Raw genomic sequence first — 12,519 nt, 5'->3', positions numbered from 1 at the left:
TAAATTGATCCTGGATTTTTCAGACTAATGAGGAAAAATTGGTTTAACAGAAAATTGGAGCAAAGCTGTCAACTTTGTTCTCAGTATCAAAGATACTGATAAAAGAGAACAGGGTAAAACATCAGAAAATTATAACCAATTTCATTTATTTAGAAAAAATATTTATAAAACACTTTTCTTCAGTAACAAAAAAAACAATACAAACAACTCAAATAATTTTTGCACCTGTTTCTATAAATACGATTATGTACAAAATATAGACATAGAACCGAAGTGCCTTTTTTTTTTTACATATTTACCAGAATTTTAAATTATGTGAAATGAACTTCAAGAACCATCGACTGCACAAATACGTTTGAAAAATATTTCAGCGCTTGAAACAATACTTTTTTTGTTTTCCTTCTCACTCCTGATCAATTAGAAAACATTTTCTGTCCAAAAAAGGCATCAGAGGCAGTATTTGCATCTCCAGTACAAGAACATTGTCTCTTACTGCACCTGAGTTCACACTCAAGGCAGTGCAGGCTTTCTAGTCAAGCGTTAAGCCCACGTAAAGAATACAGGAAGCAACTGTTTGTCTGTAGTGCAATGGACTTTTCTTCTTTCAAAAAGCCCACGAAAAGGCAGTGCAACAGGTGTCCATGGGTTACAGGTCCTGCCTTACTGTCTGTCCTTTTGAGTCTTCTTGCCAATTTCAGCAGATAACCAGTTTAATCTGAGCAGCAGTTTACTGGAGCAAATCTCTTCTTGGCAAGGCAACTATATTTCCATCGTGGCTCTTCCATTTTACACCTATGAAGGAATCAAGCACAGCTACCATCAGTCTATGGATTTGGGTAGTGAAACTCTCAAAACAAGGTCATAGCTGAATAACGAGGGATTGCTACGGAAAAGGGAATTTGTTACACTCCTGATATTGACATCTTCATGTATGGAGGAGGTGAAAAGGGAAAGTGAAGTCAAAAGATGTACAAACCTCAGTTGCTATTATACATTCGTCCTTCTCTTCAGATATGACGTACACTGACTGATACTTGGTGTCTTTTGAGGCTGAGTATGTGGACTCTGGCCGTTTTCTTTCTGAGGGTTCACTATTGGGTTGAAAAAAAAACATGAGTTAGGTTGGTACTCAGTCGACTGATAAAAACAACATTCTGCATTTACAATAACAAATAAATAGCAGATTGGTTTACTTAATTACCCATTATGCTGTGTGGCACTCTTTTGCTCTGCTTCCAGGCTACTAGCATCTCCCCGCTCATTTTCAGCTTTAAGTAAATCTTCATTCTTTAACTCGTGTACCAGATTATAATCCACTGAAGGGTATTTGACCCTATAGCCATTTCTCTCAGCAGAGCTGTCACTTTGCAAGTCTACTTTCTTGTTGGTGTTTTTGATTTGAGTGGCAGCAATGATGCTGATGGAGATGTCTTTCTCACGATGGCAGTCGGTGAGGTTGTTCATCGTCTCTATCTCGCTCTTGGAGATGTCAGGCTGCTGCTGCCGCCCCTTCTGCAGCTTCACTCGCACACAGACGACGACTGCTGCACATCCCAGGAGCAGCATTAGGACCAGAATAACCCCAGCACACACAGCGACCCATGGAAACTGCCCCTTGTTCTCAGCTTCTGTGTATTTATCCTTAACGTCTATGATAACGGTTTGACCCTGAGGCTGCTCTGGCAGCAGGAACTGGCAGTTAAGCCCACCGTATCCACGGGCGCACTGGCAGACGTAATGGCTGTTCCTCTCATGGCAGGTGGCGCCATTGTGGCAAGGGTTGTTCACACATTTACTGATGGAGATGCTGCAATTCTTTCCACTAAATCCAGGCAGGCAGGTGCAGGTGTGATCATTAACTCCATCTTGACATGTTCCTCCATTAAGACAGGGCATGATTGCACAGTTATCCGTGTCAATGTCGCAGTGTCTTCCTGTGAAGCCAGCACGGCATTGGCATATGTAGGAATTCCCAATATCGACACACTGGGCACCTGAACAAGGAGAAAGGAAAATATAAACTTAACCAACAGCGAGCTTCAATTCTATAATGGTGAGACTTTTACAACAACAACAACAACTTGCACTTATATAGCACCTCTAACATGGTTACATGTCCTGAGGCTCCTCACAGCAGTGTAATCAGACAAAAGTTGACAGATTTGAAGGCAGGTGACCAAAAGCCTGGTCAAAGAGGTGGAGCATCTTAAAGGAAGAGAGTGAGGAAGAGGGCAGAGAGGTTCAGGGTAGGAATTCCAGAGCTTCGGACCTAGACAGCTGAAGGTAGGGCTGCCAATGGTGGAGCAATTAAAATTAGGAATGCCCAAGGAGTTAGAATTTGAGGAGCATAGAGATCTCGGATGTTGTTGGGCATGAAGAAGTTAGAGTGATGATGGGGTGGGTGGCATTGGGGTAAGGTCAGAGGGGGATATACACAAAACCCTAGAGTTCATCTGAATATTCATATTACTGCTTACCATTGGTGCATGGGTTGGAACTGCAGTGATCAATTTTCTTCTCACAGTTGAAGCCGGAGTAACTAGCAGGGCAATGGCAGCTGTAGCCACCAGTAGGTTTGTCTGTGCACCTTCCACCATTAAAGCAGGGCCCATCTGCACACGTCATGGCACTCAGTTCACAATTTCGACCATGGAAGCCCGGTGGGCAGGTACAAGAGTAGTGATTCTCCAGGTCCTAAGGCAAGATTTCAGTCCATTGGTCAGTTATCCAGGCACACTGGCTGTACATCAGGAATACCTATATTTTGTTTTTAACTGTTATCTTTAATGGTTCTGTCCCACTTACCGTGCAGGTCCCATCATTTTTACAGGGATTGGCATCGCACTCATTGATCTCGATTTCACAGTTGGAGCCAGTGTAGCCAGGACGACAGGTACAAGTGTAACTTCCTTGACCAGTATTGGTGCAAGTAGCTCCATTCTTACAAGGCTTGTGATGAGTACAATAGTTCAAGTCTGGAGGAAGAGGAGAAAAAAAAAGGGGGCGGGGAAATCAGTCAGTGGCAAGAATAGCAGTATGAAGACAAAATATCAACCAAAATAAATGGCCTTTATAAAAGGAGCAGGAAGGACATAACAGCTTACCCTGGTTACAGAAGAGACCACCCCATCCTTCCTGGCAGTTACACTGCCAAGGCTGCTGACATGTCCCATGAAGACACCCTGGATAACGAATACATTCATCACAGTAGCGCCCTTGCCACCCCACCCTACACCTGGAAATTGAACAAAAAGGAGAATCGCTTAATACCTTTGGTCAGCTTTTTCTATGAAAAAGATGCAAAAATTTTAAGAGAATTAAAAGCAAACAAAAATCTTCCCCAAACTGTAGAATTTCCATTCCCCCTGCCCCACCCCCCCCCCCAAAAACCCCAGCACATTTCTACCACAACCACAACTGTGCCATCTTGCTGTTGCGATGATAATAATGCACCCAAACGATTCTGGCAGAGAGTAAAATGCACCACTTAAAAACCTAAATTAGAGATTTTAAAAACACAAAAAGTCAGGCAGCCACCCTCTAGGGTGCACAGCACCCTTTAGGAGGCCAATAGAAATAGTTAGGCTTGTTCAACAGTTTGATTGTAAAGATTGTGCTGATTTAACTGAATCGCTAGGGGTTGAAGAGCTAAAAGATTGTTTGCAATTTTGTGATATAATGCAATTTTGGGGAACATTTAAGATGAAAGCAAATGTTTATTTTCTTGGGGAGGCGGGGGGTTCTAAGACAGTGACGTCATTTGCAACACATTTCGATCGCCACATAGTTTCTGGAAATGGAAGTCCATTCACTAGAGAAAAGGGATCAGAAAGGATTTCTCAGTCCCTTCTGGGTGCAATAATGCCCAAGGCAAGTATACACACACACACGATGAAAAGTTTCTGCAGATAATGAAACGGACGCCAGCAGAGGGCGCTCCTACCGGCTGCTGAGCAGCAGAAAGATAGTGAACTGCTATAATTGGTCTATCCACTCGTTTAACCTGGTAATTATAGTAAATTTACTTCCCACTAGGGCACTGTAAACTTAAGTTAACAGCCGTGTTTTCCTTTTGCTACATGATCCCCAAAGACCGAGTTTCCCAGGCTTCCAAAATGTACCTAACAGCTACCAGGAGATGAGCCGCTTTGAACTCTAGAAGATGCCTTCCATTCCCACGCACCTTCTGATAGAGATCATTTACCGACTCTTTTATGTACTGTTAACTTTAACTAACAAGAAAAAAAGCTCTCATTACTTACTTGCATTCCCCAGGCCTATCGCAGTATCCGTGCTGCTCATCACAGCCAGGGAGACAGATCGCTGGAGAGGGAAGAATACAGGGTTAAGATCGACTGTGTGTTATATATCATATAAATCACAACACTCCAGTCACACCTGACAAATCTTAGACCATAACTTTGTTTCCGGGGGGGGGAAGAAAAAAAAAACCCCTGAGGAGCGGTAAGTTTTACAAGTGCGTGATTGGTTTTCTTGGGCGAGCGAGCGGGGTGTGTGGAAAGTGATAAGTTTGCCCAGTAATTGAGTGTTTTACTCCTCACTAAGGATTCTGCTTAACACACACATACACAAAAGGGAATGCACAAAGCCTTTTTTTTTTGGCTTCCACCACCACCCCCCCTTGTTGGTCAGAAGTCCTTTTTTTTAGCCCAACTCCACCCCTTCATATCTAGCTGTGTGTGTGTGTGTGTGTGTGTGTAGATAAGAGTGGACAGCTGGCTTGCAGGCTGGCTATGGTAGGACAGCTGCTCCATTGTTTTGCTGCCTCTCAGCTTGAGAACGCAGCTGCCCCGTGGACCTGTGAGCGCTCAACAATACACGCCACCGCCAGCAAGCCTGGCCGGCCCCGCCAATCCACACCATGACCCAGCGCCCGCCCAGTTCTAACGGCACCCATATGAGATGGCCCAATGAGCGAGTGAAGGGGGCTGGGAATTAAGGGGAGTGGGGCGGGAGGGTTTGGGGGTTGGTTTGGGGTTTGTGCCCCGGGTCTGCCATTTCCACTGGCTACTTTTTTTCCCCAAGAGTCAAAGGAAAACACATCCACCATGAAATGCAGCCCAGGAACAAGGGGCCGGGCCACTTTTATGTTCAAACATATTATATGGTTTCAGACAAGCTGCCCACTAACCCTAACTCTCTTTTTATTTCTAACACGTAATTAGAAAACGTTTTTCTTTTAAATACAAAAACCCGCACGAGTGTTTACACCAGATTAAATGCTGCTCATTGGCATTTGCATTGAAAATAGCCCAGCTCCTGGATTCTGCAGCGTGGTCAAGCGGGGAAGGGTGGACTCACATTCGGTGCAGTAGGGTCCCTCCCAGCCCGGGTTGCACAGCTTTTCACCCTTCTCGCCGCAGCTGAAGTGGCCGAAGGCATCGTCCCGGGGCCGGCAGAAGACGGAGCAACCCTCCCCGTAGTAGTGCTCATCGCAGACGAAGCGATACGAGTACTTGAGCTCGGTCCGGCTGCTGATGTGCACGTCCTGGGACCATTCGTCTCCCACAGTCAGGTGCCGCTGTGTCGCCAGGCGGCTGATGAGCCGATCAGGGTTGTCTGGATGTCAGGAAACACACAGGCAGTTAGAGAAACACTTTCAAGGGAAGCTTTAGTAAAGCAGAGAGGGGGTTAACTGGGATGGAGAGAGAGAGAGAGAGAGGGAGGAGGAGGGAGGGAATTACCTGTACTCAAGTCATCAGTGGGTTCCGCATGCAGAGCTTCAATAATCAGAGAGAAAGTCCCCTGTTTAAAAGAAAAAAATCATTGAAACCCAGTCAAATAGGTTAAAAAAAGTAATTGAGATCAAGTTAACTGACACACACACACTATCTCTGTGTCGCAAAGGTTAAAAGATCCTCTCGTGTCCCCATAATCTCAGTGTAGGATATTAGCAGAGACTGCAGTTGTCATCCGTCTTGACGCTTAATTCCACTGCTTTCACACTCAACATTGTAAGATGAGGCCGTTTGGAATCTCACGCTGAGCTGAAAATTCCCAGTTAGGGTCTGTGAAGTTTCCCACATCATTTAAGTTTCCCCCCTCCACCACCCCCAGAGTGTATGGCGTTTCTCCCTGAAGGGCTGAAAGCCGCCCCTCAACGCCCACCAGCCTCCGCCCTCCACTTCTCTCTCTCTCTCTCTCTCTCTCCCTCTCCCCGCGCCCCCCCCCCCCCCCCCCCCCCCAAACACCGCCATTCAACTCTTTACCATCCCTGACAATGAGACCGCGCAACTTACCGGCCAGGTGAAAGCGAAGGGGAATCGCATGGGGTTGTTGAAGGCTTCAGCGTCCGGGATGGAGAAGGAGTTGGAGCCGAGGACGGGGGTGAGGGCGCTCCCGTAAGTGCACGGCGGCTCGGGGGAAATGTTCGCCTGGTAATGTTTGAGGCACACGCGGAAGAAGGTCTTGCATTCGCAAGGCAAGCCGTAGTTCGAGGCCGATCCGCCTTTGCAGCAATTCGCATTACCACTCAGTCCTTTGCGGTTATTAAATTCCTGTAACTTCAGCTCAAATACCCCAGAGGAAAAGGCCTGTTAAAAAACACACATATATTATATATATATATATAGGGGAGGTGAGGGGGTGAGAGAGAGAGTGTGGAAGCGAGGGAGAAAACGACAGTTGGAATAATAATGCAGCCAGATTCAGAAGTGGATAATCGTTTTTAAATTGTACAAATGGAAACAAATCCCAGCTCTGCTTACCTGCTGGAGTATAGCAAGCTGTGTGATGAACAGACAGAGGCTGCGGTGTGCCATGGCTAGGTGGAGGATTCTCATCAAGCTTCTGTTGAATGAAGCGCCGGCCGAACCGCACCGCTCCGAACTCCACTGAGAATGTTTCTGTTTTGCTCTCTCAAATCCTTTGATTGCTCCTCGTCCACAGAGAACCGCCCTTCCCTTAATGACTGACAGCTCTTTTCAATGAGGGTCGCTTGCTCGGAAGAGGTTGAAACCAGCCGAGAGATCGGTCGAAACACTGGTGGGGTTACTGGGCGCTGTTCTAACACCTCTCTCTCTCTCTCTCTCTTTCTCTCTCGCTCCCTCTCTCTCTCTCTCGCTCGCTCCCCCTCTCTCGTGTGGTTTTTTTTTTCTCTCTCTCGCTCTGTGCCAGATGCTCGGGGTTTTAATTCCAAACAGAACTCGTAAAACGAGACGATCCCAGGATTTTTTTTTTATTATTATTTAGGGACGGTCTGGGAATTCTTGCTCCTGTTTAAACTGATAGGTGCCCAACAGACAGGGCGAGGACCCTGGTGTTCTAGGCTGCTTGTTGTAGGAAGTCAGGTCCTGTTTGTCCTCTCGGGTTGTTTTATCTTGTTGGTTTACCTCTCTCTCTCTCTCTCTCTCTCTCTCACACACACACACACACACACACACACACATATATATATACATACACACGCGCGCCTCCTCTAACTCACTTCAACTGGGATCTGCAGCACAACTTCTGATGCACCGGGCGCTTAACCTGGCCTTTATATATCGCAGCGGCTCTGCATTCCTAATGATATGCAGATTGTTCGACCCCCCAATCTGGCGAGCTGTCACAAAAGGGGCCGTTTCACCCTCCTCAATAGATCGCCAAATGATCACTGAACTGTAAAATGGGCAATGCACCCGCTACACACACACACACATACACACACACTAAAATCTCATTTAAATTCCAGTAAAATATAGATATATACAAATAAAAACCCACGCGCAAGCATCTCCCCTTTCTTTAACCATGTATCACTTAACACCGAATAGCTACACACGTACTAAGGGAAGGCGAGTTAGAAAGTCTTCCCTAGCCTGACTTTTCCCGCGAGTTTTATTATATTTTGTCAACAGAAATTTTGAGGGGGTGGGTGGAGTGGGGGTGTGGGGGGGAGGTGAAACTTGAAGTCATCCTACAAAAGTTAGGACAATTTGTGGATTTTGTGTGTGTGTGTGTTTGGGGGTGGGGGGAGTGCGTGTTTCTATAAAGCTGTGGCTTTTTTCAAAAAAAAAAGTTGGTGGGTGTGTGTCGTTCGCGTGGCTGTCATTACGGCAGTTGGTATTGTTCAGCTGAAGGCGGCTCATTGTGTTCTCTCAGCTGTATGTTAATACTCACAAGCACCTGCTCCCTACAATGGAACAGCTCCCCTTGGCGCACGCAGTCTTCCCCTCCTGCAACAATATCTGCGCCCTGGCCCTGTACTGAATCCAGCCAACACACACAAACACACACATATACACACACACACACACACTGACCAACTGACCAACCGCCAGCTCATTATATCTCTCTCTCTCTCTAAATGTTACAAAACTAACATAGACACCAACACACACATACACACACGCATACACACACACATACACACAAACACACATACACACACACACACTGACCAACTGACCAACCGCCAGCTCATTATATATGTCTCTAAAGGTTACAAAACTATCACAGACACCAACACACACTTACACACAGACTGACCAACTGACCAACCGCCAGCTCATTATCTCTCTCTCTCTAAATGTTACAAAACTATCACAGACACCAACACACACATACACACACTTACACACAGACTGACCAACTGACCAACCGCCAGCTCATTATCTCTCACTCTCTAAATGTTACAAAACTATCACAGACACCAACACACACACGCGACCGTTTAATATTATAAAGAGAACTTTACTCATCCAACTATCAGGACAAAAAAAAATTCCTTTATTGTAAACGGAGCTGTCTCGTCCAACATCGCTTATAAACAGCTGAGAGCAGGGAAATCATCAAACTGTCAAAAGGGTTTGCAGTGATCTCTCGGTGTTGCTCACTTTTCAATTACCCCGGGGAACATTTCCCTCAGATATTAAATAAATACACTGTGTGTGTGTTGGGTGACAATGAAAGTTCATGTGCATGTGGAAGCGCCGCATTAGACGAGGCTCGTCCGACGGGATTTCTGATCCCCGGGACATGCAAAGGGGGGGGGGGGGGGGGGCGGTTTGAGAGACACCCCCCCCTCCCCCCCCCCCCCCCCCACAACTGCCTTTATCGATGGCCGAAGGCAGAAAATTGACTTTGGGGAGAGAAGTTAATGAAAGTTAAAAAAAAACACAGGGGTGTGATGGAACCTTCCTGGATGGGTGTGCACTCAGAAAAAGGATGCAACAAGTGATTCAGATGATGCTCTTTCCTCCCCCAATCGGTGCCTTGCGAAGAGATTTTGCTTTTCTCTATATGAAAAAAAATCTTTATTTACAATGCGCACACGTCGAAGTCATGGCTTGCAGCTCAACGCGTTGTTACAAAAAAAAAGCCTTAATGCATTGGAATTTTCGTTAAATATACAAGTGTAAATAAGTTCCACGCGCATGGGTTTAAACGTACAAAAAAAAAGTTATGCCTTTCTCAACCGCACCGCCCCCCACCACCCCCCTCCCCCCTCACCCCTCTCCCCCCAGCATGCGTTTGTTGAAGTGACATGATACAGATTTTTCGATTCTGCAGCAAAGCGTAACTGAAAAGCATACTAAAACATGGCAATTCTTCGCACTGTACTTATTCTATTCAGACTTAATTTATGCCACGCGATTCTGTTTTCGTGAAATCAGGCAGAAAGCACCCCTTTCTCTCTCTCTCTCCTCCTCCTCCTTGTAGTTGGCTTAAGCCTGGGTTCCAGGAGGGGTGGAGGAGGGAGGGGTGGGTGGTGGGTGGTTGGGGCTGGAATGAGACAGAGAGACTGTTTAACTTAAGCGGTTGTGTTGGAGCCTGCTGCAGTTTAACTCCTGCCCACCAGTAACTAAGGAAACAAAGAGGACACATCGTTGGGGACTCGAGGTCCAACTATTCAGGCGCTTTTTTTTTCCCAGTTTAATTTTCATTGATTATCAAGACAAGAGGAGCCCTTGGGGGATTCGATCTAAAGGGGGTACGACACGCCTCAAATGCGGTCAGCCGCTAGTCGGCCATCTGTTCCTACCAAATGGCGTTATCCCACTAAAAATGGCATGTCTCTGTATGACTTTACTTACAATAAGCGGTCCTCCGATCCCAGTTACACAAAGCAAAGCGCTAAGAACCTGTAACGGTATGACGAATGACATGTGGCTTACCAGGTCCATTACTAAGGGATTCCCCCCCACCCCCCACCCCTACACTCCCTCTCCCTCCCCTAATGATGTATCAGGAGAACAAATCTATACAGGCGAAAGTACGTTTATTGGTTACAGCACGTGGTTTTACAAGAATATCAAACTCGTATGATTCATTGAATAAGGCACACCTTTTTAACGCTGTCTCATCGGCTCGCTTACTTTATTCAGCACCTCGTCATCTAACTGAATCTCAAAGTTTCGGTCATTTGCAAGGAAGCAAAGTGTAATCTGCCCCTTCGCAGATGCAGTGTTGTGGAGCCCTGTAACAAACCTGAATATATTGCAGCCTATTTCATATGTATATATACATATAGATGGAAAGCGAATGAGATAGGGGAGAAAAGTGCACTGGAATGGATCGCAATTCTGTAAAAAAGGATATTGTCTTATGCACTTGATACGTGTTACAAAAAGGGATTGGGGAGGATAATGTTGACTGCAAGATATTGGCTTGTGAGTTTGGCAAGTTTGAATGAAAGTTGTGACGGTATGGGATATAATACGGTCAAAGGTTTAAACTGGCGGTATAAAACTGGGATCAGAGATTTCATATTGCAATACAATACTGGAAAGGAAGACTTACATGGTATAAAAGGAATCAGGGCTTTAGCATGCCAATTAAATTTAATGTCAGGGTTAACTGATAATGATACGGGAATCAGAGATTTGAATGACATAAACCCGACTCGAATTTTTTTTCAGAAGAAATGCGAGCATCTCAAACCACTGGTTGAACTCGCTAGAAACGAGAGCCAATTGGTCTAAACTGCTCTGAAGGTTCTGTGGACATTGTCAGTTTATAGCGATGAAGCCGGGATGATTCAATGTGTTGTGTGTGGTTTTTTTTGGGGGGGGGGGGTCGGGCAAGGAGGCGGGGTGGTGGGAAGGGGTTGGGGGTGGGGGTCGTTGGTGCAGGTAAATGTGAGAAGCTTGGATTTTTAAAAATTTGAATTCTCCCCTCATCGCCCTCACTCCTCCCGACCTCCTACCCTACCCTTCCCACCACCCCCCACCCCCCCCCCCCCCAAAAAAAATGAAAATAAAAGTTTTGAAGATTCTCAGAAGCAGAGAGCCGCAGGGCCTGGTGCAGAGGTATGTGCTGCATTCGAATGAGAAAGCGTCAGTCGCGTGGTTCACCCAGTCCAAAGGGTAGCAGCTGATGGATACGGGGCCCTCTCGTCTCCCTTTTCAAACACTACAATCGGCCGAAAATCATCTGCTACGGCTGGTCTCAGCCCTCATTTTCATAACAAAACTGGGATGTTTACCTGTGATCTTAGAACCGAGGGGGCATTCCTTTTGACTCCAGATCAGATTACTAGGACCAGCTGCTCTCTGCGTGTCTTTATACTGCACTCTGCCCATTCTCCTAGTGTTCCTGATCTTTTCTCTCTCTCTCTCTACCTCCGCCACCCCCCCCCCCCCCCCCACCTCTCTCTCTCTCTCTCTCTGTCTCTCCCCCTCCCTTGTTGCTGGGTTTAAAGTGTAGTGGAAGGAGTGGAGGAGGGTAGGAGGTGAAGAGTGAGGGAGTTTGTCCACTCTCTCTCTCTCTCGGAGGGGGAGGAGGAGGGGGGATGGGGGGTAGAATAGGAGAGATTATTTGTTGAATATTCTTGTGGGGCTGAGGCCAGTCGCGTGCCGATGTCTGCTCAGGAACATCTGCCGGCGCCGGGACTAATTACCAACGTGATTGTAGAGAAGCCTTCGACTTGTGACAGAGGATTACACATAACTTCAGGCTATGAATCGCACAATGGCCATTGCAGAGCCCCGGACGAACAGGCTGCCAGCGCCAGGGGAGGCTATCGCATTTTCGCATTGTTGAGAAGCGTGTGTTATCTCTCCCCTCCACCAAAAAAAAGAGAGAAAATTGCAGCTCGATTTCTTGCAAGGGCGAAAAAGGCTCCGTCCCCACCAGGAAATAGAAATAGAACCGTTAATGCCATTAAACGTTCCCCCGACCCCACCATCCTCAATCGGGATCAATAAACCGCTCTGGATAAAAAAAATCACTCGCTTGAGCACAGGTCAATAATGCAACTTGGCAAGATAGCCACTTAGCCATCAATTCGCCTCCGGTGATTTTCACACCATCTTTTGACTTGTACATTTTTAAATCTCGGTAGAAAGGTGCAGGGACCGTGTCGCTAAACAACCCCCACCACCTCAGCACCGAACCTGTTTGAACCGCGGCAAACAAGCATCGATTTATCAATACCACGTATTCAATATTTTCCTCTCTGTGACCATGGTTTGCGTGCACTGTTGGAAATTGTCCACTAATTATGCAATGTTTGGTGACACTGCCGAGGAAGTGGCCTGTTTAATCCCAGAATCTAACTGGTTTGATTTTTTT

At 46.3% G+C, this 12,519-nt stretch overlaps 1 protein-coding gene across 1 annotated transcript; it reads right to left on the bottom strand.

The window, feature by feature from the left end:
• Window positions 1-274: 274 nt before the first annotated feature.
• Window positions 275-6,841, bottom strand: dld (deltaD). Its single transcript, XM_041177598.1, has 11 exons — window positions 6,729-6,841; window positions 6,261-6,554; window positions 5,706-5,766; window positions 5,323-5,580; window positions 4,263-4,323; window positions 3,105-3,235; window positions 2,806-2,975; window positions 2,478-2,694; window positions 1,202-1,994; window positions 977-1,091; window positions 275-792 (listed from the first exon to the last, which is right to left on the bottom strand). The coding sequence occupies exons 1-11, from the start codon at window positions 6,801-6,803 to the stop codon at window positions 787-789; spliced, it is 2,181 nt and encodes a 726-aa protein (XP_041033532.1). The 5' UTR covers window positions 6,804-6,841; the 3' UTR covers window positions 275-786.
• Between the last annotated feature and the right edge of the window lie 5,678 nt (window positions 6,842-12,519).

The sequence above is a fragment of the Carcharodon carcharias genome, chromosome 2, assembly GCF_017639515.1.
Source record: "Carcharodon carcharias isolate sCarCar2 chromosome 2, sCarCar2.pri, whole genome shotgun sequence".
Classification (NCBI taxonomy): Eukaryota; Metazoa; Chordata; class Chondrichthyes; order Lamniformes; family Lamnidae; genus Carcharodon; species Carcharodon carcharias.
Note: the sequence above shows the minus strand (reverse complement) of the source record. Positions and strands in the feature narration are given on the sequence as shown.

What these genes read in the sequence shown, in the direction of transcription:
- dld (XM_041177598.1), bottom strand. Translation starts at nt 6,803, where the DNA reads ATGAGAATCCTCCACCTAGCCATGGCACACCGCAGCCTCTGTCTGTTC. An exon ending in CCTTCGCTTTCACCTGGCCG is followed by an intron (nt 5,767 to 6,260) that starts GTAAGTTGCGCG and finishes TCTTTTAAACAG; the next exon opens with GGGACTTTCTCTCTGATTAT. An exon ending in TTCCAACCCATGCACCAATG is followed by an intron (nt 1,995 to 2,477) that starts GTAAGCAGTAAT and finishes CTCCTTGTTCAG; the next exon opens with GTGCCCAGTGTGTCGATATT.